Below are 12148 nucleotides of genomic sequence, written 5' to 3'. Positions count from 1 at the left end.
TCCCTCCTCAGGCATTTAATATCTAAAACACTATTCCTTACATTTTGAAAAATTTTTCTATTACAAGGATTATTTAGTTGATTCTTTATCAAATAATATATGTAAAATAAATCACTTTAATGATTATCATAACTTTAATAATCATCATAAGGTCAAAATAATATGAACACTCTAAATAAATTTAAGAAGTTTATATAAGATTGTTCCCCAGATGATTTTTTCTCCCTTAACAAAACACCTGGAAATTTACTTTTTCCACTATATTGATGATTTGTTTGGAACTGTATCTAGACACATTGAAAAGGAGAAGGGTATACAATTTATTTGAATGAAAGTGAGTTATTAAGGTAAGAAAGAGCTAGCATTTTTAATTTGCTATGTTAAAGAGGTCTTGATATTAATCATTACCTGATTTTTATTAATTTTGAATAAGTTTATGTAGCCAAAGAGCTTTCAACACTTAAGACTACTCCAAATACCTTTTTATAAAGGTTGTTGGGAATTCTGTTGAGAAGGATTCAGAGATTATTTCCATGCTCATAAAAAAAAAGTCATAATGAATTGATAAAGTTTGTGATGTCTAACAGTATGACATACAGGTTGGGCAGGTGTTCATCATCCCTAATTTGGTACATAGGATTTTCTAAGATCTGATCCATTATTCATCAGTATCTGGTGAAGTCTATTATAGTTTATCAGATGGTCACACTGGAGCTCCTTTGAAAACACATTCAGGATGTAGCCCACATCGTATTAACATTTCAATTCATGTCAAGTAACCTGTATACATACACACACACACACACACACACACACAAACACACACATTATATTATGTTAGCTCAAGAAAATAAGCATTAGATCTTTGACTAGGTATTACGTTCTTACCTACTTGGTTTTATTCACATTGTTTCCTCCAGAAGAAAACTCCTTTCTCCCTGGAATGTATGACCTAAACTCTGCCCATTTCCTTTTCAAAAGCTGGTTTAAAACAATACCTCTTTCATTAAGACATCCTTCTAAAATCCCTAAATGGATTTGAGCTTTCTCTTCTCTCAAACTCTCTTTGGTACATATTAATTTCTGCCTGGCACAATGGCCACTTCTTCATTGTCCTATTATCAACACAGTTTTGCATCGTTGAAGACGAGGACTATTTCTTCTTTTAACTTATTTTGCACATTTATAAAAGAAATTCAAATGTTTCCTAAGTACTTAGTCTATTCCTGGTATCTTATAAGAAAAGGATATGAAATTAATATCCATTGACTTACGCAAGGTGTCCATTATATTTTAATCTTCACAATCAGACTATGATCTAACCTATGCTATACTAATTTCAAAAATTAAATATTAAAGATTAGAGGGATTACTGATGTTTCCCAGAAAGTAAGAGGCAGAGCTAAGTTTAGTCAGTTGAAAAGAAAATCCATTTCGTTCAGTTGCACAACCCTAACTTTATTCATTTGTAAAGATACCTTTAAGATCAATATTTATGGACAATTTATTTATATGTGTGACAAACTCCATGAAAGTAACAGGCTCAATAAGAGAAGACTTTGGTGTCCAGTATCTCGGTGACTGTATCCTTGACATCTTTATTTCTCAGACTGTAGATCAGGGGATTCAACATGGGGATCACCACGGTGTAAAACACAAAGGCCACTTTGACTGTGTGTCTGGAGTTCTCGGAGTTGGGCACAGAGTAGAGGAAGAGGATGGTGCTATGGAAGATGGTGATGGCGGTCAGGTGGGAGGCACAGGTGGAGAAGGCTTTGCAGCACCCACTGACTGAACGCATCCTGAGGATGGTTACAACGATGAATGCATAAGATGTGAGAACGATGAGTAGTGTGCTGACTTCATTAAAGGTGGCAAGAAAGAATAGCAGCCACTGGCTGATGTAAGCATCAGAGCAAGAAAGGGAGAGTAGTGAGGAGAACTCACAGAAGTGATTGATTGTGTTGAAACCATGAAAACACAACTTTAAAGCAGAGCACGTCAGTATCAAGGAACACGCGCCTCCCCAGGCATAGGATCCTACAATGAGCAGCATGCAGAGCTTCTGGGACACAGCAACTGTGTAGAGCAGAGGGTTGCAAATGACCACGAAGTGGTCATAGGCCATCACAGCTAATAAAAAGGATTCAGTGACCACACAGGTACAGAAGAAAAAGAATTGTACTACACATCCTAAAAATGAAATGGTTCTGTCTTTGACAACGAGGTTCACCAACTTCTTGGGAGCAACGATGGAGGAATAGCAGAAATCCACAAAGGAGAGTTGTCTGAGGAAAAAGTACATGGGGGTATGCAGTTTGGGGTTGATTTTGATGATCACAATCAACCCAATATTCCCTAACACAGTGACACTGTAGATGGCCAGAAAAACCAGGAAGAGTGGGACTTGCAGTTCTGGGTAATCTGAGAAGCCCAAGAGGGTAAACGTGGTCCCACTTGTATTTCTATCTGTCAGTAACATCTTTTCTGTTTTTCAGAATCTGAAAGTTAGTTCTGAAAACAAAAATGTTAAGGAGAGTATGAAAATAAGAAATGTGATTGAATACCTTTACCGCTCCTGAAGGATGAAGCAAATATCTCTTCCAGAATCTGAGTTTATTGTTTAAGGTTTACTAAATATCTAAAGTGTAAAAACATTGTAATTTTTAAAAATTTATTTAAAAAATTACTAAGATATTAAGCTAACTGTAATTTTTAATATTTCCAAATATAGGAAAATGAGATTAAATATTTGTGATCATTTTAAATCAAAAATTTACATAATACTTTCAGGCCTCCTTGAGCATTATAAATTCATAAAAGATAATCTTATAATATGATGACTTTTTTTGTAAATCTTATCAGTTATACAAATCAAAATTTCATAAATTAGTTTTCACATAATTTGTTTATACAATGACATTAACTATCAAGAGCCCTAACGCTTAACATTTGTGCCTTTATTGTTAATTCCGTATAGCAGTTTAATATTTGTCTGACCCAGAAAATCTCCTTAAAATACAACTGAACTAATTGTTTCAGAGTGCATGTTCCTCAACTCATGCTGTACTAATTAGCAATCCTTCCTCATTGCTTGGGAAATAATAAAATTCGAACAGGCCATGCAGATAACCTACTTTATTCTTTATTCTAGAGGCGACAAAGTAGAAGCCAGAGAAACTTTGAATTCTTATTGATATGCATATGAAGACGAATCTACCCATCTATGACTAGAGTTTTGATCCTTGAACTCCTAGACATGTATCCCATTACCCATTCCAAACTCTGCTTCATTATCCAGGTCTAGATACTAACATATTTCCTTCATTAATAAATGTACTTTCAATTAATAAGCAAACTAGAGACTCTACATAGTCCAATGACAGTTACTGCCACAAAGATATATTAGAAAGCAGCATCAAGATAAAACACATGAGAATGGGATTTAGGAAAATCTTCACACCCAGAAGTAACTATTGTAAGAGTCTGACTTGCAAACTTCCCTTTTCTTCAAGGTCCTCTCTGTCTATCCCTGTCTCCATCTCTATTTCTCTTCTCTCCCTTCAAGACACATCGTATATTCATTGTGTCCATCTATTACCTACGAAAGAGAAGGACTAAAAACTTGGGGTAGTACCACAACATGAAGACATTTCAGGAGAAAACAGAAAAGAATAATAGGAAAGAATCATTATATTGCTCTAATTAGTGTCCAACACCTCTCAGATCCCATCATATCTGTAATCTCTTTCTCTATCAGAATAGACATTATCTCTATTCTCATAACCCACAAACGTTTATAGACGGCCCATCAAGAAAGATGTTAGGTTACATGCAAGACCAAGATATTCAAGGGCTGTCTCTTCCTATGCTCTTGAATTTGTGTATTAAAGACATCTTCAAAAGACAATCCATTACAAACCTATATTTTCTAATTAGCTTATTCTTTCTTTTCTTTCTTTCTCTTTGTTCTTTCTTTCTATTTCTTTCTTTCTTTCTTTCTTTCTTATTTCTTTCTCTTTCTTTTCTTTCTTTCTTTCCCTTCCTTCCTTCCTTCCTTTCCTTCCTTCTTTCCTTCCTTCCTTCCTCCCTCCCTCCCTTCCTTCCCTCTTCTTTTTAAATTTTTTTTTTTGCTCCTCTGTTGCCCAGGCTGAAGTACATTGCATAATCTGTGCTGACTGTAACCTCCACCTCCCGGGTTCAACTGTTTCTCCTGCCTCAGCCTCTTGAGTAGCTGAGATTATGCATGTGAGTCACCATGCCTGGCCAGTGCATTCTTTTTTCATCATTTCTTTGTTGTTGCTGTTTTTTTGTTTTGTTTTGTTTTTGTTTTTGTTTTTGTTTTTCGAGACGGAGTCTTGTTCTGTCACCCAGGCTAGAGTACAGTAGCATGATCTCAGCTCACTGCAACCTCCACCTCCTGGGTTACAGCGATTCTCCTGCCTCAGCCTCCAGAGTAGCAGGAATTATAGGCACATACCACCATGCCTGGCTAATTTTTGTATTTTTAGTAGAGACAGGGTTTCACTATTTTGGCCAAGTTTGTCTCAAACTCCTGACCTCGTGATCGACCCGCCTCGGCCTCCCAAAGTGCTGTGATTATAGGAGTGAGCTGCACCTGGCCACATTTTTTTCTTAATACTGCAATTTATTTATCTAAAGCATTTAAATTTTTATTTTAAACTAATGTTACATTTTACATAATGGCCTTTGTGTCCAAAATCCAACTATTAAGTAGCCAATAAAAGTTTGAGTATTTGAATCTAAAAAATAAGACAGATGAATTGTTCTTTCCTGTAGTTTCTCTTCCTTCAAATTTAGCTGTTATTTTTGCTTTTAGGGCTGACATATGTTGCCTTTTACATAATCTTAATTAAAGCTGTTGTCTTCTATTTTTTTCACTAGAGAGTCTGTTACCTCTTTGTTTAATTCAATTTACTTAAATATTGTCTATTCTACCTTGTCTTTTCCTCCAAAACTTAACAGAAGCAAGGCAATACACATTCCTAATATTCTTAAAGCTCTTCTATTTCCCCATCCCAGTTACCAGTTTTTCATGAGGCTGTCGTCCAGTGGTCAGGCCTTCTGATACAAAGCTTCACAGAAAGAGAGCACTTCCTGTTCTTTGCACATTCACACATAGTTTTCAAGAACTGTTCAGTCCTAAGAGTGCATTTTCCTCCTCCTAAGTTGTTATATAGATTGAAATTAATATCAATCTGTCTTTAGAATCTTAAAACATACCTGCTGATGGTGAATGTAGGACATTTCCAGGCTGAGAGTGATACATGTATCCTTATATCTACAGTTATACCTAGGAGACATGAACTCTAGAGACTCCCTATTACCCCAGTCTCCTTAGGTCAAAAAAAGACAAGTAAAATTAAACACCATTATCTGATGTAATTCTAATATACTAGAAAACCTGCAGAAAAAAATAACAGAGCATAGGGAGCACTTCATATAAAACAATTTATATTTGAAAGTTATCTTCCTCAGCCCTCTGATCACTTCCATATATTTCTTTAATTATGAGAAAATGTATAATTTTAAAGTCATTGGTATCAGATACTGATTCACTGACTACTATTTGCCGGGCATAATCCTCTTCCTCCACACACTCTGACCATATGGAAAAACATGAAGATCTAGCTTTCAGGTGATCCTGACTCATTTAGAGCTAAAGCAGAAATATGACAAAGTAGACATTCAATTGGATAAATATTATAGTCCCTGTTAAATCTCTGTCCTATTCATTACTCCTTTTCCCTGCTGTCTTCTCCAGCTATTCTGACTTCTGTTGTTTCTTTAAAAAATAGCACAGTCCTTCCTTCCAACTATTCTACTGATGTTTTCTCTGCCTGGAATTCCTTTACTTTTTTCTCAAATGTAAAATTTTTCATTAGATGTTCTGTGAACACATTATTATAATTTAAGAGTCCCCTTACTACTCAAATTTATTGTTTAAAATAGCATCATTAAAACATATTTTAATCATTATGCATTGCATTTATATTACAGTGTATCCTCACTTAACATCATCAGTAGGTTTTTGGAAATTGAGACTTGAAGTAAAATAATATATAATAAAACTATTTTTTCTCAACAATGTTATAATAAAATAAGGTGGAAAAAAATGACATCATTTGTGGACCAACTGTAGGTTGTTTTCTATAAAGTCACACTTTCCAAGAACCTATTGATGATGTTAAGTGAGACATGGCTATCTATTGTGTGTTTCTTCCTCTTAGAATAAAAGTTCCAGGAAAGCAAGGATTTTTCATTGTTTTCTTCGCTGATATGTTCCATGCTCTTAGATCACTAACTGATCTAACACAAAGCGTACGTATCAGAAATATTTCTTGCATGAGAAATATGACCTTCTATGTAACTGGAAATAGAGCCAAACCTACCAGAACTAAGAGTAATTAGAGAACAGAGACATTGTACACACACAGACACACACACAAACTTGATGTTTTTAGAAAACACAATTTTTTAATGTAAATATATACTATTGTAATCTTTTGATGGAGTGAAAGATGCGCCACTCCAAAATATGCCAGATTGGTATATCAGTTTGAGTAAAAACATTTGGAAAAATGCAGTTTCAGAAAAGGTGAACAGATCTGTCTCTTTCTGCGTACAGCAAGCAATGAAGGTTCTTCTGGGATAGGCACCTTCTCCATTCCAAGGCTAGAAAGTGGCTCTTATCACAAGAGACTTGAAATTAGAGACTATGAGGGACCTGAATAAACATACTTAATAAAGAACCCTTATCTTCCACCTGGTTTACAGCCCCTCATCTGTCTCTTAGTGATTCCCCTAGAAAATTTCACTGCTCTAGCCATATTTTCTTTGTCCTGTCATTCTTCTAAAATTAATTGTTCTTTTGTCTGCAAAGTATGAAAGCATGTTGCATTGGTCACTTCTTCAGATGTCACTGTCTTGTGAGGATCCCCATGTATACGTGAAACTAATAAAATTAGTGTACTTAAAAAATTTTATTTTAAGTTCAAGGGTACAAGTGCAGGTTTGTTACCTAGGTAAACTTACCTCATGGGGGGTTGTTGTACAGACTATTTCATCACCCAGGCATTAAGTCTAGTGTCCATTAGTTGTTTTTCCTGATCCTCTCTCTCTGTCCACCCTGCACCCCTCAAATGGTCACAGTGTATGTTGTTTCCCTCTATGTGGCCATATGTTCTCATCATTTAGCTCCCACGTATAAGTGAGAGCATGTGGTATTTGGTTTTCTGTTTCTGTGATAGTTTGCTAAGAATAATGGCCTCCAGCTCCATCCATGTCCCTGCAAAAGACATGATCTTGTTCTTTATTTATAGCTGCTTAGTATCCCAGGTGTATAGGTAAGCATTTTGTTTTTCCAGTCTATCTTTGATGTGCATTTAGAATGATTCTATGTCTGTGCTATTGTTAATAGTGCTGCGATGAATATACACATGCATGTTTCTTTGTAACAGAATGATTTATATTCCTTAGGGCATATACCCAGTAATGGGATTGCTGGGTTGACTGGTATTTCTGAGTGCTGTTAGATAGTATCTCATTGTGGTTTTTATTTGCATTTTTCTATTTATCACTGATGCTGAGTTTTCAAATATTTTGTCTATTTTCAATTTGGTTTCTAGCTGAAGAGGCCATGAAGGGCTTAGAGGGGGTTTAGGGTGATCTCTGGATCCCAAATGAAGATTGGCTCCAACGTGGGGCCATGTTTTACTGGCTGGAACATTGTCCACTCCAGAACTGCTGCAGCTGAGATCCTGGACCTCTGACAAAAGGCCCACAGAGGTCAGATTTATTCCTGTCAGCTTCCTGGATCTCTGCTGTAGAATCACGTTAAGGCAAAAGTCGTAAGACTCAGTGTCTTTTTCCCTCTCTAAATTGGAATTGGCAGGAGAAAACACTTGTGAACTAGTTCTTTCGTTAAATTGTTTTTCTAGGCCTCCCAAAGTGCTAAGATTACAGACATGAGCTACCGCGCCTGGCCCAAGACTCCTATATCAAAAAAGAAAAAAAAAATTGAGAGCACTCATTCTAAACAATTGGCCTATTGGCATTTATGAGATCAGATAAAATTAAGAACTCATGAAAGTATTATGGCTAGCCATGAGATTTTTCGTAACAAAATTAAAAACCTAAAAGCAGACCTAGAGCAACAGTTCAAATCTGACCCAATTATTGGTCCTCCCACTCCACCCACTTACATCCCACTTGATTCCCTGCTCTGTCCCTGACCAACCAGAAAATCTATTGGACCTCTTGGCTTCCAGTTTGAACATCTAGAAGCAGCATTTTTCTCCAGTGATCCTGCAGGATCCTCTGGTGAACCTTCAGGGGCTCCAGGGCATGGCGATGCTGAAGTACAATGCAGGCCAAACTGTCAACTTCTGATTAGAGTATTTTCATTTTTTAAGTTTTGTTCTAGGTTCAGGAGTACAAGTGCAAGTGTGTTTTATAAGTAAATTGGTGTCATGGGGATTTGGTATACAGATTATTTCATCACCCAGAGAATAAGCATAATATCTGATAGGTAGTTTGTCACTTTTTGATTGGAGTGTTTTTAATGTTTGAACCAAACACTCATGCCAAAACTGCACCTAACAAAGTCATCATTATATTCTTAATATCATTAAATACCCAATCCATGTTTAAATTACCCCAATTGTCTCAAAGACATATTTCTTCTGGTTAGTTTGAATCAAGATTCAAACAAATGTGGCTGTTATAACTGTTTACTTTGTTATGTAACCATTTTTTCTTTGAGAGGCTGTGTGTGTGTGTGTTGTGTGTGTGTGTGTTGGATAAGATTTGGGGGGGAAATAACACTAATGCAGCAGTCTCTGTATTTGGGTTCATGCTTCATTTTGTGTCATTTTATTTATTTTTGTACTTTTTTAAACACTAATATTCAGATGAAGATGATTTATTAGCTCAACCTCATTCTTTTAGTGTCTTTTAGGCAAAAATTCTTCACTGATGATTCTGACTAATGTTGGTTGTAGTCCATTGAGAAGCACATGATAACTGGTTGATGAAAACTGCTTGTCCCACTTTTAGTGATAATCATTCTGATCTCTGGATTCAAGTTGTGTCAACCTAATTACTTTGTTTTAAATTTACACACAAACTTTTTGCCTAATGATTGTTATGTTCATTGAAATCACCTTGATCCGTCATTTAAATGTGGAGTTCTACAATTGTGATTGTCTAATTTCATTCTTGATGCTTTTAGTTCTTCTGAACTTCATCTCATTAATTTTTAGGTGATGCTGAAATACAATTCATATAGGAAAATTGGAATGAATGTTTTTTTAATAACGTATTTTCAGAGTAATGAGTTGGTACCCTAATAACCATTAATAGTAACAAATGATTTCTTATATTTTTGGTTTTTTAGCAGCTAGATAGAAACATACATGAGGCCTTTAAATCAGTTGCATCAATATTCATTTTTACATTAAAATCTTCTAACAATAAACCAGTGGCAGCCATTTCCAGTCCCTTCCTATGTGTCTCAGAGACAGTCCAATTAATTGTTGACAGTATTCTAGCTTCCTGGAACATTGAACAGCCCAAAGCTCATCTTGTGTATTTTCCACCCTAGACTTCAAATTAACCATTTCTCCAAGATGCCCTAGCTCTGTTTAGAGGGAAAAGGTTTCTTTTCAGGGAAAATTTGGGGAATAAGAATGTTCACTGCAACTAGGTTATAGGTTTTAGTGGTAATTAGGAGAAAAACTTCATTTCAAAGTAAGTTTCTACTTCAAATTAAGATTAAAGGATTTTTATTTACCTTTTCATATTTTTGAACTGTAACTCTTTTCTCATTTGCTGGCAAACTTTGTTTTAATAACACTTGAATAAGTACTTACCTTTATTAAGTTTGCTTCCACCTCTTCCTATTGCTATTAGTTTTTGTTTTACCTTTATTCTTTCACACGTTATCATAGTATAAAATTTTTCTGAATCTTGTCAAACACATAAACACAACGAGGAAATTGACATAAATCATAATGAAGTCACAAAGAAAGCATCAGTGGTGCATATAATTCAATATAGAATTCAGAAATGTGGTTTGGGTACATACGGAAAGTGAAATAAAAGGGAGTTCAGCAAAACCAAAAACACTTGAAAAGAACATGAACAGAGATTAAAAGTCCTCTTATAAGTGTCAGTAAGCATGTCTTCCTCAATGGATTTTAGAGTTAGTTTGAAGGTAAGAAGTAAAGATAAAGTGAGAGAAGATGGTTAATTCACAAATGCTGAGATTCATAATAATTCTTCTAAATTATTACATGCACTTTTATATATATAATATATATTTATGTAGCATAGACAGAGAGAAAAAGAGAGAACTACTTATTATGTTTCAGGGATTATTCTAAGCTCCTTGTGATTCCAGCTTTTTTAATTCAATTTTCCTAGAGTCCTGTGAAATTATTATGTTTTTCATCTGTCAGATAACATAGTATCCAAAGTTCCAATGACACTGGAAACTAAAGCAACAGCAACAAAATAATAAAGAATTTTAAAATGTCAAAAAATGATAAGTATATACACATTATACATATATATGGAATGTATAAATATTCCAGATGTATTCCACACATATATATTCCATATATATATATAATCCATATATATATATATACATTAAATTCTACAAACTTCAATGACAATGTCATCAATACAAAATAATGAAAATTTTGTTTTGAAAAGAATCATAGTTTCCATAATGGATCCTGAAATAAATTGTAACCCTTGTAAGTTCTTCATTAGAAGACTTGTAATGGTTTTAGAGAAAGCAAAACTTGTCTATCTTAATAATACTATGGCTCATATCCATTTAAACATTACATAAAAGTTGACGGCAAATGTTGAAACATGTTCAATCCTACTCTTTAAAGTTTAAGAAGCACAAAGATAAGTGAATCAAAAAAGACTTGCTCATAACTACTGAGCTCCTTCTTCTCTCTACTCCAACACGGTGCCTCTCCCATGAACCCCCGCCTGCCACTACTTGGGAATCCTGAATTGTGCTAATAAAATCTTCCCTAGGAGTGAATTTGGGAGCCCATCACTTTTCTGAAAGCTTCTTTCACATCTTTATTTCTCAGGCTGTAGATCACAGGGTTCAGCATAGGAATCACGACTGTGTAGAACACGGTGACCACTTTGTCAGCATCTCCACTGTTGCCTGAACTGGGCCTGCAATAAATGGAAAAGACTGTTCCATGGAAGACAGTAATAGCTGTGAGGTGGGAAGCACAGGTGGAGAAGGCTTTGTGCCTGCCCTCTGCAGAGCACATCTTCAGGATGGTGGTGAGAATTAGCAGGTAGGAGGTGAGGATGATCACGATGGTAACGCTCTCATTCAAAGTGGCCACCAGGAACAGCAGTGCCTCATTCATGGTGATATCAGAGCAAGCAAGACTTAAGAGAGGAGGTAGATCACAGAAAAAGTGGTTAATCACATTAGATCTATAGAAGGGGATCCTAAGAGCTAAGCACAAGTGAATCAGAGAACACACCGTCCCACATAAGTAGCAGCAAGAAGCCAGTTCCACACGCACCTTCCAAGACATGGTGACCGTGTACAGCAAAGGGTTACAGATGGCCACAAAGCGGTCATAGGCCATCACGGCCAGCAGGAAGACTTCAGTGACCACACAAGTGCAAAACAAGTAGAATTGCACCATGCACCCCAGGAAGGAGATGGCTTTGTCTTTGTTAAAGATATTAGCCAACATCTTTGGCACAATTATTGAGGAGTAGCAGAAATCTACAAAGGACAAGTGGCTGAGGAAAAAGTACATGGGGGTGTGGAGCCGAGAGCTGACCTGAATCAGTGCAATCATGCCCAGGTTGGCTAACAACGTGACTCCATAGATGAGAAGGAACAGCAGGAAGAGGCAGACTCTCAACTCAGGGACATCTGATAGTCCGAGGAGAATAAACTCAGCCACAGTGGTGCAGTTTTCCTCGCCCATGTCTCCAGTTTATATGAGATTGGAGGAAAAAGAAACTTAAAAATTATTCTCCATTATACAGTCTAAATTTTAATTTTGGCTGTATCCTGTAAAAAGACATCAGAAAAAGTAGGATAGTTTGTCTTATCAGCAAAGAA

At 35.9% G+C, this 12148-nt stretch overlaps 2 protein-coding genes across 2 annotated transcripts; both read right to left on the bottom strand.

Moving 5' to 3' along the window:
• Nucleotides 1-1543: 1543 nt before the first annotated feature.
• Nucleotides 1544-2482, bottom strand: LOC116468139 (olfactory receptor 5D18). The gene has a single exon (XM_032151749.2). It carries the CDS (start codon nt 2480-2482, stop codon nt 1544-1546), a length of 939 nt encoding a protein of 312 aa, XP_032007640.1.
• An 8519-nt stretch (nt 2483-11001) lies between these two features.
• On the bottom strand, nt 11002-12110 carry LOC116468138 (olfactory receptor 5L1). The gene has a single exon (XM_032151748.2). The coding sequence runs from the start codon at nt 12009-12011 to the stop codon at nt 11076-11078; it is 936 nt and encodes a 311-aa protein (XP_032007639.1). The 5' UTR covers nt 12012-12110; the 3' UTR covers nt 11002-11075.
• Nucleotides 12111-12148: the final 38 nt, after the last annotated feature.

The sequence above is a fragment of the Hylobates moloch genome, unplaced genomic scaffold (genome assembly GCF_009828535.3).
Source record: "Hylobates moloch isolate HMO894 unplaced genomic scaffold, HMol_V3 SCAFFOLD_5, whole genome shotgun sequence".
NCBI classification, from domain to species: domain Eukaryota; kingdom Metazoa; phylum Chordata; class Mammalia; order Primates; family Hylobatidae; genus Hylobates; species Hylobates moloch.
This window is presented reverse-complemented; position numbering and strand designations above follow the sequence as displayed.